The 21534-nt window shown below is 43.5% G+C and overlaps 1 protein-coding gene across 6 annotated transcripts in view; it reads left to right on the top strand.

Moving 5' to 3' along the window:
* Positions 1–13459, top strand: part of kiaa0825 (KIAA0825 ortholog) — a 144475-nt gene extending 131016 nt beyond the window's left edge. For all 6 annotated transcript variants that reach the window (XM_088630689.1, XM_088630690.1, XM_088630685.1 and 3 more), the window contains one exon: positions 12348–13459. In XM_088630689.1, the coding sequence (XP_088486815.1) occupies positions 12348–12444 (97 nt within the window). In that variant the 3' untranslated portion in view covers positions 12445–13459. The remainder of the gene's footprint in view (positions 1–12347) is intronic.
* Positions 13460–21534: the final 8075 nt, after the last annotated feature.

The following is a 21534-nucleotide window of genomic DNA, read 5'->3' as shown; positions in this document are numbered from 1 at the left end:
GCTCTGAACCTGGCATGTGCTCTGACAAGGTGATCGAGTGATGTAATGGTGTGATGTAATAATCTTTTTACAGTCTAGTGTCCCCGTCGCTATACTGGGGCATTAGGACCCACACAGACTGCAGGGTGAGCGCCCCCTACTGGCCCCACTAACACCTCTTCCAGCAGGAATCTTAGCTCTCCCAGGAGTCTCCCATCCAGGAACTGACCGGGCTCACGGCTGCTGAGCTCCAGTGGGTAATAACAATGTGGCAACAGTGACAGTGTGGATATTTCAGTCCAGGAGGTTCCCTACCTTTCCTTTAATTCTGCAGCTGCACAAAAGCTGTTTATTTGCAGTGTCTGCTCCGGGCAGATATACCGTAGGAGTGTAAATCAGGGCGTCTGTGACAACATACCTGTCGCGTAAGGGACTTGTGTCACATGGAGTCGTTTGAAGAAGTCCAGTAATTGGAAGCTTCTTGTGCCCAATACAGATTTCAGGCTGAACCTGGTGTGGTCTTAAAACTCGCTCTTTTTGTCAGATAACATTGTCCGATGCCCTGGTGTCTTTCAGGAAAGAGCCGGTTCATGCACATGCTGTGAGCTGGATGAGCTCACTTGTTCACCTGTTCTAGTGCTCTTATTCACTCCGCTGACTTTGGAGTTTACAGGAAAACCCTGGTGCCTGGGCCCAGCTGCCCGAAAGCAAGAAGAGGAATGGATAGATTGTTACATCTGAAAATTGGTATTAGATTGTGATTCTTTGCAGAAGTCTTTTTTTTTTTTTGGGAATAATGCAGTTTTTGAAAAAAAAAATTAAAGGAGCCCTTAATTCCTTTGACTAATCTGTACCCTGGGGTAGCATTTCATCTCCTCCATTCAGACAGAACCAAATCGAATTAGTGCTTTACATGACTGTGTATCCAATGCTGTGAACGCAAAAGCCAAGCCCAAACTAAAGTAACCCCTTGAGCGCTCGAGAGTATATTGTTAAATAAACATTTCCAAATCTTCAATTATTCTATACATCCAGCATGTCCAAATTCATTTTCCATCCACATGTGGAGTGCCCATCCTCTTCCTGTGTTCCCCCTGTGGGGGCAGGCCACACAAGCAGGAGGGACACTGGCGCACACAGCTCCCAGCACTGGGCATGGGCTGTCTCAGACCTCCGCCACAGCACAGAGGAGCAGAGCCCACGGTTCGAGAGGCGCGGGAGAGCCAGATTCGGAGCACCGGCTCTGTGGCTCGGGATCTGCGCCTGTGGCTGGAAGGCTGCCCCCTTCGTATCCCACGGCCGGCAGAGGAATCCTACTCCATTGGGCCCCTGAGCAAGGCCCTTCACCCCAGCTGCTCCAGGGGTGCTGTACAATGGCTGACCCTGCGCTCTGACCCCAAGCTTCTCTCCCTGTCTGCGTGTCTCATGGAGAGCAAGCTGGGGTATGTGAAAAGACAAATTCCTCATACAAGAAACTGTATATGGCCAATAAAGTGATCATCTCTCTTGATTCTAAAGCGCAAGCAGCTGCAGCAATGCCAGATACACCCGTCCTCAGGCCACCCGGCTCCTCATGTCCATTCGCTGTGGCCGGCAGCTCACATGTGACCCCCTCACTCCTTTTTCGTTTAACTTCAACAAAGAAGATATGAATCTGCCTCACTGCTCTTTTTATAATCTTCCATAATATCTGCGAGAGATGTTTTTTTGTTGTTTTCCAGTTTCATTGTCGCTGTCTTTCGAATGGAACAAATACAGTTTGAACGAAGCCTTTTCCTGTAACGTCTGCGTGACAGGGGGCTGAGGGCCGCCGTCCCCGCCGCCCGCTCGTCTTTTCCAGGAACTCGAGGCTGCGTCGTGTGTCCTAACAGAATGTCATGCAGTAGTGTAGAGTGCTGTGATATGAGTGGACACAGCCGCTGTGAGGGAAATGAGAATGAGATGGATGGGATGAGGGTCTTCTTGCTTGTCTGTCCTTTTCTCTTCCGCTCCATCTGTTCCTAATGGAAGGGGGCTGCTCCCGGCGTTGATGCGGTTTGAAGGGTCTGCGAGCTGACGGGGCCTGAACCCCGCCCGCCGGAGGGGTCCAGCGGGCAGAAGGGGCTGTTTTCGCTCCGTCCAGGAAGCGTGCGCCCGTCTCTGCCATGCGGAGCTTTGTCCCAGAAGGAAAAGTGTAGGTGTCCTGTGCGCAGTGCACCTGTGCTCGCTCTCCGCTTCAGCACTTTAAGATGTGCTGGGCTCATTAGGAGACCTGGGGCGCCGTGGTATCTGTCTGACTCTCGTGACCCCCCTCTCCTGTAGTCTCGACTTTCATCCGGGCGGCTGCTCTGCCCCTTTGTTTTGTGTTTTTCTTTTTTTCTCTTAATTGACTCCTTAATTAAAAAAATAAGTGGCTCAAATGGGACTTTTTGCTGGTTTTCAAGTTCGTGGGCGGTTCAGCCTACTCGTGCAATTTCAAAACTATTAAGCGGGAGTCACTAACACCGCAGCAGCTGAAGGAGACCAAGATGCAACCCAGAGCTGGAAGCTTTTATTTCAAGAACACCTGATGGTGCTTGTGTACCAGACCGCTCCCCTTGTTTGTTTTCGTTTCCAGTGTTATAGTCAGTTCAGAATCATTTTCCAAGTCACATCTTGCTTTTGAAACAAAGGAATTTTGCACAGTGACGAGGGTTTGAGGTGTGAAAGAAGCTGAGCATTTAAATGGTTGTATCGGATCCTATTTGCCTAGAGGCTGCAATGCTTTATGGGGTGCGGGGCAGCCGGTGAAAGGCAGGAGGTGAACCAGGGCTTGTCGTGGCGGCCAAGGAGATACCTGCAGTCCAGCACCCTGCTGACCCTGGGTGGCAATGAAGGACAGCAGTCCCACAGACCGGTGTGGCTGACAGGACGAGCGTGAACTAAAATTCAACTTCAGACTCATGAATGCATCTCTAAACATCCCCTGAACTGGAAGGGTGTTCCTTACAATAAGTATGTTATAAAAGACTCACAAAGCCAACACAAATATGTTACGTAAAGTCTGGGCAAACTGCACCAGCATTGTGGCTCAGTCTTCTCTTGCGTTTTTGCAGTTTGACACATGCTGCTACTGCAATTAAATCACCACGAGGTGAATTACAAATGAAAAGATTTGTCCTGTGTTTAATTGTTTCATGCTCCTGTCGACTGATATGGTTAGAGTGCATTATAATTTCATTATAAGAAAAAAATTAAAGCTTTCAGATAAGATCTTTAGATTGGGTGAGCATAACAATAAATTATGCAAAGTTTCTGAAAACACATAGAGCTTTAATTAGATGGCTTTTTCATTTTTAAAATGAGGAAACAGCAAGAACTTATTTATCTCTTTAACTCTGAAAACTTTCATTAGCATGCTGGAAAATGAGCTGTTTGAAGTGGTAACAATGCAGTCTGGGGATGAGGTTCATCTGAGCTGCACCTCTATCATCAGAGGGGCTGGTCTCCCTGGGATCCTCCTGTCCAGTTGTGTGCTTACATTTTTTTGGATACCTTTTTTAGGCAGTAATGACTTCATTGATCTGCTTGACCGTTCAGGTTTTTGTTACACTTGTTTCTTTGGTCGGTCCTGACTAGTATCAGAAACACATGACTTCTAGCGTATTGTTTCCGACAGCCTCTGTATACACAAATGTACACTGCCGCTCCTCAACTAAGCTACTCTTACTGTTTGACACATTTATGATGAAAAGATGCAGGCAGAAATGACCTGTATTAGCCACACCCATAATAGGAGTGGCACAGTGTTGGTCACACCCACAGTGGGAGTGACACTATGTTAGACACACCCATGATGGAAGTAGCACTGTATTAGACACACCCATAGTAAGAGTGGTATTGTATGAGACACATGTGGCAATGAGATGCTGGGAGAGGCACTGAATCAGACTTGCCCATAATAAGTGGTTCTGTCCTACTGCAGAGGTTCAGGTTTCAAGCGGTATACCTCAATGAAGACAGTTCTGAAACTCACAAATATTGATAACAGGGTTGATAGCAACTACAGTATAAACCACATCTGACTTTGTAAGGGCTGGAAGCACTTTTACAAATCCGCCCCAGACATAAAAGTGAAATCAGTTAGCCTGTGAATAAGAACGTGGCCGGAGCAAATTCCAGTCTTCAGCATGCAGAAGGGACATCCCCAGTGTCCACAGATGCTTAACCAGGGTGGCTATCCGTATGTTCTGTCCAGTTTTATTAACCTTGTGTTGCCTGTTAAACTGCTGTTTAAGGATCTTGCAAAAAGTGCAAAGTCGCTAAAAGTCAACTGCTCTTATATGGTAGTTCATAGTGCTGGGTTTAGTATCCAGAGATCTCACCTGCTAACAGGAAGTATGGTAATCAGCCAGTGACCTCAGATAACCCTATTTATATTACAAAGAAAAAATCCTGTTTGTTTTTCAACATCCACTCAGACAAGTGCACATCTTTTGCCCTTTGTTATGCTATAAATTTCGCATACTAGAAGGTTATCTGTGGGATGTTCGAGCAGGGGTGTGTTTTAAAATTGACTTTTATGTGTCGGTGTGTGTGTGTGGGTGTATGAGTGTATGCAGATTATATTTAAAATATGCATAACAAAAAAAGATTTCACTGAATAAATAATGTGCTCTATTTTGACTCAGATCTTCATCAGGTTTCAGGCTTATCTGGGTGGAATGATCACATGCTTATTTTGGTTCTGTGTTCAATAGGGAATGAGTTGCTTCAAGCAAGAGATGTATTTGTTGTCTGTTCTCACTATCAGTCCTTGTTAATTAAGTCAAATACTTTTATATATTTTTATTTACACAGTGTGAGTGCTTTGTACAATTCAACAAGGTCTCGGGATGAGAGGGCCCGTGTGGTAAGAACAAAACAAAAACACACAAACGTGTGCAAAACTCATCCTACTGCACTTCCAAGGTGAATGTGGACATGATGAATAATATGAGAGGTGCACAATTCTGTAGGCCAGATAAGATAAGATCACAATTTCTTGTATTAGGAATTTGTCTTTTTAGGCTGATGTATGCCTTTTCGTTTTCTTGTTTTCTAGCTTATTTTCTAGTGTTAAAAACCTCAGGAAAGTTCTTCCTTGCTGAGTACCCATTGAGTACCCATAGGCTCTCAGCAGAGCTCTCGGTGGCTGGCGGGGCCTGTGGCCTCCTGACCTGCGCTGTTTACAGTGTTGTGAGAGAGCGGTGGGCAGGGGCAGAGCTGGGTGGAGCTACATCAGGCTGGGGGCGGGGTTGGGCTGGGGCAGAGCTGGGTGGAGCTATATCAGACTGGGGGCGGGGTTGGGCTGGGGCAGAGCTGGGTGGAGCTACATCAGACTGGGGAGGGAGTTGGGCTGGGGCAGAGCTGGGTGGAGCTACATCAGGCTGGGGGCGGGGTTGGGCTGGGGCTGCAGTGGGCCGGGGTGGAGCTGGGTGGAGCTACATCAGACTGGGGGCGGGGTTGGGCTGGGGCAGAGCTGGGTGGAGCTACATCAGGCTGGGGGCGGGGTTGGACTGGGGCAGAGCTGGGTGGAGCTACATCAGACTGGGGGCGGGGTTGGGCTGGGGCAGAGCTGGGTGGAGCTACATCAGGCTGGGGGCGGGGTTGGGCTGGGGCAGAGCTGGGTGGAGCTACATCAAACTGGGGGCGGGGTTGGGCTGGGGCTGCAGTGGGCAGGGGCAGAGCTGGGTGGAGCTACATCAGGCTGGGGGCGGGGTTGGGCTGGGGCAGAGCTGGTTGGAGCTACATCAGACTGGGGGCGGGGTTGGGCTGGGGCAGAGCTGGGTGGAGCTACATCAGACTGGGGAGGGAGTTGGGCTGGGGCAGAGCTGGGTGGAGCTACATCAGACTGGGGAGGGAGTTGGGCTGGGGCTGCAGTGGGCCGGGGTGGAGCTGCGTCTGAAAGCACAGTGAAACCGTACAGTACTTCCATCTTGTTTGACACTGCTGGTGTTTCCACAAGCCTTAATCTGACTTCATATGATAGTGTACACAGTTTTTAGAGGAGCGTGCACTGTATTGTCTGTAGTGTCTTTAATACACCATATTTTTAAAGGTAAAAGCTTCAGTTGAATCGAAGCTGAGGTTTTTTTATAAAGAGGCACTTGGGTTTTCTCCTCGTCCTCTGATCTCCTAGTTTAATGAATCAAAGTGTGTAGTATCAGGCCTCTGCAAGGGAAGGCATCTGTCACCAGAATACTGTGTTTGAGAAGCTACTCATAGAGTACCAGCAGTCTTGAAATAGCATCCTGATCTCTTAACTAACCTCCGAGCTCGTGATGCCATGGTTCGTATTTGGCAGACCTGTGGCCAGGTTCGAATGACAGGCGTAGTCCCACTAATCCAGAAGCCCCACTAAAAAGTCCCTTTAAGAGGCAAGACTTGTTGGTACAGCAGCGTAGCTGTCTTTTTGTAACATAAAAATATCCAAGAGGCTACAAATGAGGAGGACTGTCGAGCTTGTGTGGTTGGTAGCAGGTGATTTATCCAAGGATCTTATCCAGCCATTTCTTGAGGGAAACCAGAGTAGCAGCTTCAGTAATGTGGCAGAACAGCTTGTTCCAGACTCTGACAGCCCACTGTGTAAACAAATGCCTCCTGTTCTGTGTCTGAAAGGCACTTCCTGTTAGTTTTCAGTCTTGTCCTCGTGTACATGTTTCACTGTTGCTCTTGAAGAAGACAACTGAGTTGACTTAGTCAGTACCTTTGAGGATTGTGAAAACATGAGTCGAGGCCTTTTGCAGTCTTTTTTGGTCAAGACTAGAGAGATTAGCAGCCTTTAATCTGTAGAATACTTCTTTACCTCCAGGAGTTAACCCTGTCTCCCTCTCTTTTGAACTGATTTACATTTACATCAGTCATGGGGGGCTTATTCATCTCTGACAATAGTGACGGCTTACAGGTGGAGCTCCTGTAAACTGCGCTTGCTGAAATTAAAGAGGCAGACACCTGCCGTGTGGAATGTGTGAAAAAAGATTGAGTTAGTTCTGAACATATTCCTATCCCATGTATGTCCTGCTATTAACCAATTAACTGCTATCTACCAAACAGGCTAGATGGGCCGATTGGCCTCCTCTCGGTTGTACCCTGCCCTGTGTTCATGTTTCCTCCTCTGCAGCATGACATCCATGGTACCTCAGAAGGCTGCTCTGGTGCATGAGAACTCCCACAGAGGTTCTGCGTAGCAGAACAGGCTACGAGTGTACAGTACCTCCCTGTTTTTGCCCTGCGGAAAGGCCGTCCCAGGACCCGCTCACTTCAGGATGGGGTTCTTTATTGGATTGCGGAGACGGCGTCCTGCCGAGCGGCGGTGGTTCCGGCTCTTTCTGGTTGCCGGGCTGTGTTGGGTCAGGACGCAGGCAGTGGGAACGGGCACACAGCCGGGGCGCTCGTGGTGCTGATGGACCTGTGATCCGGGCTCGGCCCAGCTAGTGCTTAATGTTAGTGCTCAGGAAAGAGGGACAGAAAGACCTGATATTCCTGAATTTTATATGGAAAAAGTAGCAGAAATGCGTCTTGTTTCTTTTTAAAAAACTCTGCATTGTGTGGCGATAGACAAGCATTTGCTATTGCAGTTACAATGGCCATAAGACAAGTATCAAGCGCTGCGAGAGAGAAAAATGGCTGAGAAGTGTTGCCAAGTCCTTGGCAAACCCAGAATAGTATTTATCTCACGCAAGTAGAGCTCTGTGAATTAACCCTGTACCTTCATGTGATACGAGTGCAACACCTTGACCCAAAGAAAGGTTTCAGCCTCTAAATATTTAGGTTTCATTTAGCTGAATCCTTGAACTGTTAAGCAAGCAGAAGGTCTCTGATTAGCACTGTGGGACAGGCCTTGAGCTGTATGGCCCACTGCTATAGACTTGTTTGACAGGCACACTTTTAAACAAACATGGTTACCTGCCCCTGATTGTGCTGACAGAACGCAGGCCTGCTGGTGAAGCGAACCACTCCAGAGCTGACAGCCGCTGTAGTGGCCTGGCGTGGACCTCCTTCACTGCACAGGGCTGCACCTCACCATGTTGAGCCTCGGCCTCGGCTTCTGGGCCAGTCTGTCTCCAGATGGACCGGAGACCATGAGGCTAGGAGATAATGGAGACGCCTGACCCTGGGACGTCCAGTTCGAGACGGAGGGATTTCTCTCACATATCTGTGTGTGTTACTCAAGAGTCGTTAAATGGTGTTTTAAACAATATTAATGCTTTCCACTTATAAAACAGCACAACTATCTGTACTTATTTAAGTCCTTTATTTAAGTCTGGTCCATCTGTCTGTTTTGGATGCTTTTACTGGTGGCTAAATTATTATATTGTTTGATCAGCAAAAAGTCATATCTTATCATCTATAATATATTATCTTTTATTTTTACCCGTGCCTCAATGAATACTTATAACTTTAAATTGTGCTCAATTTCCGGCTACAATACCTTTTAATTACTTCTGAATTATTTCTGGGAGTATATCAGTGTTTTATAGGCTTTGGGTAAAATGAGCGAATCTTGGTGGTAAATGAATGTTGTTCATAGACAATGCAAAGCCTTCAGTATTGAGCTTCCTCACGTTTCGAAATTTGAGGTCTCTGTATCAAAAGAGGATAAAAAAGCTTTTAAGGCACCACATTTGGTATTCTTGAATTTCTAAAATATTTCCAAATAAAAATTAATCATTACAGGCAGATAAACAAAAGTATTTTAGAATTTCCTGTGAACCTCAATATTTGCATAACAAAAAAAAAATAACCCCAAAAAAAATTTTGAGCAGTGACACTGGGAACCTGATTCTGTCAAATCGAACCTGTGTTTATCCAGCCCATCTGATTTTGTCTCTGTCTTTATTACACAAATTAATACTGTTCCACACTAAAGAGTTAATCCAATTAGTCCCTACAGGTTTCACATTTTGTAGATGAAATAGGCAAGATTTACTCTTTAATACATATATTGCTTATTAACATAAACTTAGGGAAGGGGAGAGGGTTAAGTGGATTAAACACGCTCGTTTCTAAACCTCAGGAAAACAGAACTAAACTGTATGGTATGAGACTCCCAGAAAATTCCAGTCTAGCAAGAAATTGTAACGAAGAGCTGTGTTGTTTGTGCTGTTTCTGGTTTTTTTAAATCAAAAATAAAATGTTAGTAGTAGACCTTCCTTTCATTGCTTTACAGCAATTCTGGAAAATTCACTGATGTTTTCTAGGAGCTACTTCCAGACGTGTGAATTCATGCTTCGACAGCAGGGATCGGTACTGTAGTGCCATGTGTGGCTAAATGTTAAGAAAGAGTTTAATTATAAATATATTCTTTACTTGTATATGCAGTGTACAGTATGTACAGTGCACAACAGGTCCCAGTGAAAATCTGTAAGAAAATCTGCAGTTTTCAAATATCTTGACTGTATCTCTCATTTCTCCGGTTCAGAACTGTAAAGAGGAACCACCTGCCCCCCCCGTCCCGCCCTGCCCCCACCCAAAAGATCCGCTGCTCGCGCCGCGCGTGGCTTTGTTGCTCTGCTCTCGGGAGTATTGAACCTTGTGGCAGTTACTATTTGTATCTCTCCTGTTGATTCATGGCTTTTTAATTTGGAGATGTGAAGACGTCCATGAAGACTGGCCTGTGGGTTCTTCCAGCAGTGCTGTGCCCTGTGAGGTGTCTGTGCAGAGCTGGAAGGGTGTGAGGCAGAAGTCACCCAGATAGCAGTACTGTTGCGGAAAATACAGACATCGGCCCTCTCCACACACAGCAGCAAGTCAGAGAAAGTCAGACGGAATTAGGCTATAATCTGCTCTTTTGTATCTAAAGCAAACACAGGCAGTACCTCCGTTGCAACTTAATTTGACGTTTTGATGTGCAGAAGGAATGTGATAAACAGCACCACAGCTCTCGTGTTCACTGTAATAGTTTCCCATCATCCTCGGGCTGTTTCTTTTTTCAAATTTACACTTAACACCTTCCTGTGTATAGCCTTCTCATTTATCAACTCTGTTTGTCCTCCTGACAAGTGGGCTGCTTTCTGAATATCAATATCAACCAAGACAATGCATTTGTCTGCTGCAAGTAACCTTCAGCTAAATGTCATTCTGCTTAATCCTATTTGCAAATTAAACATTGAAAAAAACCTTTACTGTTTTTCCCCCATTTCACATGGATTGTGACATTTGTAAATATTATGGCTGTTTTTTTTGTGTGTGTTTCTTTATTTGTTTTAAATAATGACTAGATGATAAAGACAGACGAGTGACTGGCCTTTCTTTCGCTCTAAAACAGTCCTGGCGCCTGGGAGTCAGGTGTGTAAACGAAGGGTATTGGTAAACGTGCTGTGCAAGAGTAAGTTTTTGTTCTCTGTTTTAACATATTTCACACGAGAAAACCAGCTGCCCGTTTTCCACTTGATGTGGAATGTTTTGTCGAATTTTCTGTCCAGTAAAGTCCCGTCCCACTAGGATTTTGGAAAAAAGCCTTACTTCCCTAAACAAAGACTTGTGTGGAAAGGCATACATCCATACATTCCATACTGTATATCTATTTACCTAATCACTTGCGCTCCTCAGAGATGGAGAATTACTCTTCTAACAGTGGGGGGAGTTAAAAAGTTCCATTCTGATGTCTCTTGTGCCAGGATCCATAATGACTGCAGCGGAAATGCTGTCGGAGAACACACAGTGGAAATAGCTTCTTTGTATTCATAATGCGATGCGTAAGAGCTGACGATCTCTGTGCGAGAAGATGATTTTTTTCCGAAGTGAGGAAACCTTGTTTTTTTTTTTCTTTTTGAAGGTACATTGTGTGATTGTGCCTTTAAAGACACGAGGCGATCTGATGAAACATCAGATCAGTTCTGGTAAATCTAGCTCTTTGAGATGCAGTGCCTTGAGGTATGGCAGTTCTGTTCCCAGCATTTAAGCGATAAACTGTGTAAACTCGAGATACAGTTATTTCTTCTTTTGCAGCTTTAAATACAAGCTCTCCCAAGACACTCCACCTGACATAAGAAGAGCTACAGTAGTTTGTGTAATGCTATGCAAAATGTTGAATTAATTTTAAAGCTGTGCCTTATACATAAATTCCCCACATAGCAACACAATGAGCTGTAGGAATACAAGAGGCCTTTCACCTCTTGGGTCTGGTCTCCCATCCTGCCAGTGCTGTAACTGGAACCATTCTGTAGGCCTTAGTGGGTCTAAGAAATCCTGGCTATTGTCAATGACATAGTGTCTTAGTATAGTGTAATAGTAGGCCGTTGAAAATATAGTCAACCAACAGGAAGGCTTGGTAAAGGCCTACTAAACTATACTATGGGAAAACGCAAATAAACTACAGTATACGCGTACAGCAGAGAGAAAATGGACAATCGCTATGCACCTTTGCTCACACACTGGGGCCGGCAACAGGCTCCTCTTGAGCCCGGGCCACTTCTTCTGTCGGCTTCACGATGACACTTCCCGAAAGCACAGCAGCCCGCGAGGCAGGGTCTGACTGGAAGGTGATGAAAGAGAAAATTACCCCCTGGGAAAGCGAAGCAAATTTTCATAGACCAGTAATGACATAGGTCATTAAGAATGCACCAGCAAGACAAAAGCTGCTTTAAAAAAAAAACAACTAAAAATGCTACAACAAAAACAAGACATATTGACGTCCAGTAACTCTCACACCAAAAGTGCATTGCAAGATTCTTTTTCTGCTCCTCTGCGAGAAAGAAGCACTGGACAGCAGCGTAAACTGCCCTTCATCTTAGCCACCTGTCATTCTGCTTTTGCTTTATTTACATCCTCCCACTATTCAAGCTGTGGCTTCTCAGAAACTCCTAGAAGGGCTCGCTGGACAATCGGAATGATCTTTTCTCCTGGGGCAAATGCCGATTTCTTAGTCCAGCTGTGAAGGAGTGACGGGAAGGAGAATGTCCGAAGTGGACATCAGCAGTGGCATGTCGTTGACATAGAGCCTTTCCCGACAGGTGTCACAGGGCTCTTTCCCAAGTTTTAAAACCTCCACAAACCAAGAAAAGCTGTTTGACAACCTTTTGACTTTAATAGCGTACTTGAACACGTGGAACCAGAAAAAGAACAAATTGAAACGGTCGGTCTTTAAACAAGCTTTACGCAGCTCCGGGGGTTCGGGATTTCTCTGAGTATTTGGCAGGGAATTCTGAAGCCTGGGTGCAGAGCCGATAAGCTGGAGCACAGCTCCGGTACACACACAGCCTGTTCCTGAGAGCAGCACAAGAGCTGTGAAGACATGGGCCTTGTCTCCTGCCTCTGGAGCGCCTTGCCGATTCGGAAACAAGTGTTTTTTAGAAGAATGCTGTGAATTTTAATCATAGCGGGAGATAAAGGGAGCGGGCTATCATACTTCTGCCTTTTCATTTCAGGTGGGAAATGCAGGATGCTGCTGCAGTCGAAGATGAAGAACAGGCCCTGGTGGATCACTTACAAAAAGCATATTTCAGCAAGAGCCCGGGATCATAGCGCTTCTCTGCCGCTCCTGGAAGTCAAACAGTTTCCCTGCCAGACGACGGCAAACATTGTAAATTAAAAATGCACTTGATTTAAATGAATATTCCTATACAAGCTTTAGTAACGCCGTGAAATATTTATTTTGATATACAGGAATTCAGAAGAGAAAAAAAATGCCTACGCTTGGCAAGGGATTCTCAGTAGGAAGAAGTTAAACAGGCATTTTAAAAGGCTTCTGTGAACCACATTTGAAAAATTACCAAATGTGTTTATTTTTCAAGAAGCTTCGCTACAAAAGACATAAATTGTGTTGATTAATTGACTTTAAACATAGGTGCAATGTAAATATCAACAGCAAAATAGACACAAGAATTTATTTGAATGTTTTTATTTGCTTTTTTAGTCAATTATAATTTTTCCAGCACTTCAAATCCTGTCTTCGAAATCTGCAGCTTTATGTTTGAAGAGGATAGTAACTAGGTACATGTTCAGCATACTTTCAGGACTTTTTGCTCACAAGTAAGACTTTCTCTATTTTTTTCTTTCTTCAAATAAAGATAAAATAGCCTAGCTATGTTTAAGGGAAAAATATTTTTCCTGACTTAAAGTTGATAGATGTGCACCTATAAAATCTGACAATTACTTTCAGAGAATTGGGTGTAAAATTTGCTCTACAGTAGGAAGCTTTGAAAATCACGGGAATGAATGTAAATTCCTATAGTTTCTGATGTCTGTATGAAGGTAGTTAGAAATCCAGAGTTACATAAAGAAAAGGCTTTGAGAGTTAAGTCACTGTGAAAGTTAGCTGTTCAAACTGGGGCAAAACACTGAAGGTTACCATGATGTATCCTTAAAAAAACTATTTTCTGTGTTCTCATATTCTGCTGTGTACGCATCTACAGCTTTAAAGTATAGTTGTTAATAAACTGATGACATTTCCTGGTTTTGTCTCTTTAATACAGCATGTTTTGAACATGTAGTTACATACAGTATTACTGCAGTAAATAAAGAAAGCTTTTGGAAAAACTTTCAGTATTCTCTTGACACTGTTTTAATTATTATTTACGTATCATAGTCAAAGAAAAAAAATATTTTTAGAAATTCAAACTGTGCTGTTGAATTATATAAATGAAAGCACAGGTTCAGCTTTGTAATGAATAAGTGCTACCTTATATGAAGTAGTTCAGGTGGGCAGCTGCATCAGCATGCGCAGTCTGCAAAGCAACAAGTAATACAGTAGGTTCATTCCAAGCTGAAAAGAGAAGAGAGAGAAACACAACATTCGGCTGTGAAGCCTTCTTCAGGTGTGGATGTCTGCTGTGAGGTTTGTAGTCCACACCTGAAGAAGGCTTCACAGCCGAAACTTGTTTTTCTCTCTTCCCTTTTCAGCATGGGATAAACCTATTACTTGTTCCTTTACCTTACATGAATATTACTTTGTTATTTAAGAAAATAATATGACACCTTTGCTAAAGTTTTCTTTCCACTGGTTTTTGTGAACCCAGCTCCAGGTATTTTTCTGGAGATAATTACCCACTGTCTGACAAACACGGCTTTGAGTTCCGCATTGTTTTTGGTTTCCTCTTTGCCAGAGTAACCTTGAAATCTCAACTGAACATTTGGTTGAGGTCTAAGAACTGAGATGGTCTATCCATGAGTGTAAACCTTTTTTTTTTATAGAAGCTGATTCGTAGACTTTGCAGGACACTTAGTATCATAATCCTGCTGGAATAAAATTTCCCTCCAGTAACCCTTCTAGCAGTGAGTAAACCTGTGAGAGAGGAAACTGTCTTTACATTTTGTAACTGTCATTGATCCTTCTATAGTATAAGAGTCTCCAGTCCCCAAGGAATAAAAACAAACTCATACCATCTCACAGCCAGAGGAACTTGTTCTTAAAGAGTTTTTTTTCAGTTTGTTTTCTCACTTCCTCTCCAAACAGTGTTGCTTCCTTGGAGACAGAGTTCAGGTTTGGAATTGTCTGACTACAGAATTTGCTTGAAATAAACATCCAGTATCCAATGTAAAACTGCGCTTGCTGTCCGTTGTGTATGGATTGCATGTTGTTTTCTATTCACTAACCTCCATCTTTGGAAAGAGTTCTCAAGGCCTGAGTCAAATCCAATCATTCATCCACTTTCTAACTCATCCAACTCAAGGTCACGGGGGAGCTGCAGTCTATCCCAGCAAGCATTGGCGCAAGGCAGGATACACCCTGGACAGGACGCCAGTCCATCGTGCCTCAGATCTTTTGTAGTAATGTGCAGATTGCATTCTGGCTGATCAGACAATGTTTTTCCTCACATCTTGCAGAAAACCTTCCTTTGGCTGTCACACCCGTAGCCAGCTGGGATGGTTCCTGTTCTCCTGCGTTTGTCGTTTTAAAATACACTGATGCTCTGGAACAGAATAGGAAGACAAGCAAGTCAGGTATGTGTCAGGCGTGATGTGGAGTGGTTCTGACTTGTGGTGCAGCTCCAGCAGTGCGCACAGCTCTGCCTCGTTGCAAGGTCGGCTCTGGGGCTAACAAGCTCACCTGCAGTGCTGCCAATCCTCTTTTGATCTCTAACCCAGTAACACCCCCTGATGCTGCTGTACACTGGGAGTATTGAAATGCTTTAGTGTTGAATGGAAAAGACTATGGGGATCTGATCTAGGTTGAAAGATACTGACAAGCACAGTCTAAAAAGTGCTTTGATCTCAGATAGGAAACCAGGACTTAAGCAGTGGTACAGAAGTGGATATTGCAAAGGGTGTGTGCAAGGGGTTATAGACTCAGGTCCTGGAGGGCCCAGAGTCTTCTGGGTTTTGTTCCACCAAGCTCACGGTTACATGGCAGGTCTAATTATTAAATTGCATAACTGCAATTTTTCTAATCGGGCTCCAAGGTGATTTATGGGTGTACCTGTCATCTGACTGTTTCCAGTTATCTACTGTAATAGACCTCATGAAACATACTGTATACATCTAAGAATAGAATGAGGTTAATTGTTTAATTGACTGCTCAGATTCAAACAAATGCCAGGGAAAAAAAAACAGTCTCTAGAAACACTTCTGGTGTCATTGAAACTGAAAATCCAAAAAAGGTTACGAGCATTTGAAGGCGACTAACTCCATGTTGTGAAATACCATCCACTGGCATCCTTTAATACAAACGTTTCTGGGATCAAAGGGCTGTCCCAACAAGACAAGATCCTAGAATCTAGACAGCCTGCTCTCGCTGTCCCTATTCTTGTGTTGTTGTTTTTTTTATTTTAATGGGGATCAAAGGAGGGAATTTGTCAAAGTTTATCAGCTAATAAAGTAAAGGCACATACCTGTGATTTTTCCACAAAAAGTAATTTTGTGGCTGGTGTGTTATCTTCAGGATTTTCGTATTGCCATTAGCACAGTTTAGGTAAAAGTGCAGATTGTGGAGGATAATTAACATTTCCTGGTATGTGACAGACATCTGTTGTGCAGTAGTAGCACCTTTCTAATTGTTAACATTGTGTGAAAGAGCTGTCTGAACACGAGTGGTGCTTCACACCGCACACTTCATACCCCCGCATCCTGGATTTGTGTAAAATAACCCTGCCCCCAGGGTGAAAGAGTTACTGACAGTCACAGACACAGTTCAGCTGGGTGTAAGACCACTGTGTTCATGCACACAGATCAGTCATCACATCAGACCTGGCGACTCATCGGACTCGGGTTAGAAAATGGATGGGCAGACGATCTTGAGAAGGTTTGTGAGGAGGAGTCCATTCGCCCCATCTCACCCACCCTGTGATCAGCATTTAATCTGACGTATCACAGCCTGCAACTGGTCTTGAGCTGCTTCTCAATAAAAGCCGAGACTCTAAACCCTGGCTGGTGAAAGTTCTCTTCCAGCGTGTGCGTCTCTGTAAATAACTTATTTTCAGCAACTAATCCTCTTGTAATTAACTGCCATTTCTGTACTTTGGCTCCGGTTCCCTTAGCAAAGCTTTCTTGATCCGGCCAGTGTGCAAAAAAGCATGATCCGGAGTGCCCATGCTGCAGCTTTCTTCATTATGGATTCCTGATTGAATAGCTCTAAATACAGGGATCCCTGCTATAATTCTGCAATTCCCAGTGATAAAATGGCAATACAGATTTTGTATACAAACTGTAGTCTTGGAATTATGACTAATGGGTAACGGGTTTTCTGTATGACTGAAACTCTGAAGTATCGAAAATGTCTCAGCACGATGGTTAGTACCAGAAGCACCCTTCAGGCTCCGGATCGCACAAACTACTCTGCAAAAAAAGGGTTTTGTTTTATGCTTCACAAGTGAAAACCAGAGAAGGGAGACCCATCTTCAGGAGGGACGATGCCATTAGTCAGATAATAACTAATTAAAAAACAACCTGCACATGAGCTTGACTGATCTGAATATTCCCTCATGATTCTTAGCCTTTCCTCTCTCCAGCAGTCTTGGAAAATAACTTTAATGCCAGTGGATGCAGAGTTATCCTTCTGTGAAAGGCAGGAAGTCTCCAGAATTGCTTCCCATTTTCATTTCCCAATACGCTCAATTTCAGCTTTTTTTTGCTGAATACTGCAGCTTCCACAGACGTCAAAGAGCGGTGAGTGAAGCTCTTGTTCAGAGAGCTCATTTGCAAAAGAATCTTCAGATTGGGTGAAAATGTGTGCTTGTTCAGAAAGCAGATTGGCAATAACCAAAGGCAGTCTATTTTCTTCTCAGAAGTTGCCTTGGTGCTCTATATTTCATATTTGATTTGTACCAATCTGCAGCAACTGGGACAAATGCAGTGTGAAGGAGTGTGTTGACATTTCAAAACTTGTCATTTCTGTTGTGTCAGGGGCATTCCTGGGAGTCTTCTGAACTGAGATATTTTCTTCTAAGTGTATCTTGCTTTCCAGGTTCAATGAGAAATGAAATTATAGGTTGTCCAAGAATACCACTTTTGTATGTTTTCCTGAAAAGACCTGCCTGAAATCTCTCTCAATTCTGAAGCCAGTTTTTTTAGTTTGCAGGGATTGATATTATGAGGCATGTAATCTGTCTGTTGTTCTCCTGAATAGATGTGTTTTGCAGTTGAAGACCTGTCTGTAAAAGTGCTACATTTCTTTCATGTCTGACATTTTGTTTTTGCATTATTTTGAAACCTGTACCGTGTGTTGAACGTCCATTGAACTGATCTCTCTCAGGATCTGTTGAATAAAATTAGCATGTTAAATGTTTGTTGAGCCTGTTTGCACTTGGAGAATATTTTAGCAATTTCCAGCAATTCCAGACAAATTCCATCATCATAAATAGTCCCATGTGGGATGGGTGATGTTCAGAACAGAGAAATTGATAAAAGAGGACTAAAATATATTTAAAGAGAATGATAAATACCACACACACTATTTTCTTTTAATTTGATTTTAAAATAGAATTATCCACCTTTTACCGGTTAACTTACTAGAGCTGGCTCAGAGTTATTAAACTTACAGATATTCACAATGCCCCGGCAATGTTTATTTCTTAACATTTTTAAATAACATTTGAATTCTGGACCTCGAGTTTTGTGAAATTGGTTGGTGGAGACGATGATGATTGGTGAACAACACCATTGAAAATAAGATGATAATATTTCACTGCAGTGGTTTGCTGTGTCTCTGATGACATCTAAAGCAAATCCAGCCTGTCCATATATCTGCTAATGTGAATCTAAAGATGATTTTTTTTGTTGGCATTAGCCTAAAGGCACTGATGCTCTCTTGCAGAAATGTGGAAATGCTGAGTGAGGCAGAGTACTGGCATCTCCAAAAAATCACAAACTCACATTGCAACAGTGATGACTACATTTCAGACGAGCTGTTTTAAAAACCTAACCTCGGCAGACCGGACGGCCTTTTCAAATATGCTTAAACATTGTAGTCAAATTGGATTCCAGTGCATGAGGCATGATATGTGCTGGTAAAGAAGAGACTACAATCAATCAATAATTAAAAACAAAACAGCAGCAAGTTTTGGATATTTGGTAAGTTACCAAATAGCACGTTGATGGTTCAGGTGTCACAAGTCATGACGCTTTTATGAGGAACATACAAACAGAAAGTGGTCAATCAGCCCATATAGCCCCATCTAGCTACTGATTGATAGTAGTTCATTGATCAAAAGACCTCATCCAGATGTTCCTTGAAAGATCCCAGGGTATCAGTATCAACAGCATGGCTGGATAGCCTGTTCCTTATTCCAACAACCACTTGTGTAAAAAGTGTGTCCTGTTCACATTTTTAGTGCTCTTCTGCTGAGTTTCTTCTCACGCCCTCTGGTTTGTGTTTCACTGTCCGCTCTGGGGAAATCTGCTGGACGGATTTTGCCTTTGAGCTTTTTGAATACTTTCTCAGGTCCCCTCATTGTCTCCTCTGCTCAAGACTGCAAAGGTTCAGTTCTCTTACCTTCCTTTGAGCCCAGGGATGTATCTGGTAGCTCTTCACTGGACTGCAGTGCCGCCCTTTTATAACATTCAGCACGTAGAGGTAATCACTGTCACTGAAACCTCACTCCCCTTTGACTCCATCCTGTTCCTTGCAATCCCCCCAGCTCAGCGAGCAGGCTGCTCGGTTCACACAGCCTCTGTAGTGAGCGCAAGGAGAACACCAGAACTAAAAGGTGTTGATTGTACAAGTAGGTATTCCCGCGTACGTGGTGCAATTACTCTGAAGTTGTTTTGGATAAGTCTCTGTCAACGTTGCACACTGGGAGGCAGCAAGTTTAAAGATTTGCTACAGATTTTCTGAGTGAGTGACAAGGACACTGAAGAATATTCACTTTCTTCCTGTAAAGACACTCCAGTGTAGCTATGGATCACTCTCCTGACGAGAGTTCTCCTGCCCCAGTTTTAGTCTTGAGAAGATTGAAGCAGGTTTTTCTCTAAGATTTGACTGTACTTAATTTTCCTCTCCTTCTCGAAAAGCAAAACTGTGTGTAGTGTAACCCTTCACAATATACAGCACATGGACTTTGACACTCTGTGTCTAGGTACTGCTCGCTATGATTTCGCATTTCCCCCAATAAACCGAATTTAATATCTTTAGGTAGTGTAAATGAAAACTCGTTTGGAAATGACAAAAACGGGTGACATTTGCTGGGTCAATATTACAGTATAGAAACAAATAAAGTAAAAGTTTCACTGGGCCTTCAGTTGTGATATTTGAGAAGTTACCATTTTATTAAATACTTTTCGATAGGAATGGAGTCAGGACTTTGACTGGGCCACTCAAGGACGTTAGCTCTTATACATTAGCAACCCTTGGCCTTGTGCTTTGGGTCGTTGTCCTGTGGAAAGGTGAAATTATCTACCAGTTTAGGTCTGAAGCAGGCTATCTCTAAGATATGACAGGACTTTGCTCTATCAATGTTCCCATCAGTCTTCACAAGCAGAACTAGAACATACTGCTGCCTCCAACATGCCCGACAGTATAGGGATTGTGCAGACTTGAGTGATTCACCGTGTTGGGCTTGCACGAGATTTGCATTCAGACCAAAAACCTCCAATTCTTATTGTCTCACCACAAAACTGTTTACCACATGCTTACAGTAATCCATGGACCTGTCTTCCCATCTCAGCCTCTGATCTCTGTATCTCTTTCAAAGTTACCAATGGGCTCACAGTGGCAGCTCAATCAAGAGGGAAAGCCTGATCTAAGCTGTATTGGGGTTCCTTCCACTTTTTAATGAGCCACTTCACAACGCTCTGATAGGTGTTAAAGAGCCATATGACCCTGCCCTCTCCTGACCAAGGACCCAAGCAGTCCTTTAAAGCAGCACCTGTCAAGCAGGATGTATTTGGAACCAGTGGGTATAAGACATTGATAAATATTTCTGCTGTACTGGGTTTAATACCTTTATGACCTGACCATGTAGAATACCATGCACACCATGGTATTGTTGGTTATACATCTAGCTATGTACAGTATGAATACACACAGTATATGCATTGCCTTAGGACCTTGTTACTATTTTTTAAATCCAAGTCATATAAAATATGCAGTATATACATATATCCCTTATTTCATCTGCATGAATTGGGAACACCATACTCTTGAATGCTGCAATGTTCCATCATTAAAATCCAACTTTAAATAAATCATTATAGAAGCCTGTATGGTTCTCTTACTCTGTTTGATAAAATAACGCCTTTCTCTTATTAATAAATCCTGTTCAAATAGGCAGCTTGTTATATAAAGGCATAATATTGTATAGTTCTTTTCAGATAACCATTCCCCATTCTAAATGTTTAATAAGATGAATAGGGCTATTCAACACCAACGACTGATTAGCATATCTCAAGCATAAAGGATATATGAGGACAATACAAGAATAGGCCTTCTTTCTTGTGTACCTGGTGAAAGCTGACAGCTGTGAGCAGGCTTAGAAATTGTCACATCTGAGGAGACACGGACAAATGTTGGAAAGACGCTCTCAAAATTATTAACACCTGCTTGATACTCATTACAGAAAAGGGATATTTCATTTGCAGAAATGCTTCAATCAAATGTAAATTAAATGTTTGTCACAATAGAATAAGTAAATGCATTCTTAGCAGTAGCGATGATATACTATGTTGTGTTGTGTATTTCTTTTGAATTTGTAAGCTCTTTTCTGTTTTGAACAGAGATAGTCCCTCTGTAAGTACAACACATGAGTTTTTCTATTCATCTGAACATTAGAAGGTTCCTGCACTTTCTGTGGTCATTTCAGTATGATGACCATACTGAGGGGCTGTCCTTTGGACTGAAATGTTCAAATAAAGCCCTGAAATTCATGGATATTAAAAATAGTAAAAAGACAGTAGCGGTGTTAGTCCCAGTGTCCACTCTGGGCTTGCACAATCAACTAGGGAAGTAATTTCTCTCTCCTCCCCTGATCTCCAGAGGGGTTGGACCACTATGTCTCTCCCAGGTGGGGCTGCTGGTGCAGAATGATCCCTGTGTGTCTCCCAGGTGGGGCTGCTGGTGCAGAATGATCCCTGTGTGTCTCCCAGGTGGGGCTGCTGGTGCAGAATGATCCCTGTGTGTCTCCCAGGTGGGGCTGCTGGTGCAGAATGATCCCTGTGTGTCTCCCAGGTGGGGCTGCTGGTGCA

Source organism: Lepisosteus platostomus, chromosome 4, assembly GCF_059453375.1.
Source record: "Lepisosteus platostomus isolate fLepPlt1 chromosome 4, fLepPlt1.hap1, whole genome shotgun sequence".
Taxonomy (NCBI): domain Eukaryota; kingdom Metazoa; phylum Chordata; class Actinopteri; order Semionotiformes; family Lepisosteidae; genus Lepisosteus; species Lepisosteus platostomus.
Note: the sequence above shows the minus strand (reverse complement) of the source record. Positions and strands in the feature narration are given on the sequence as shown.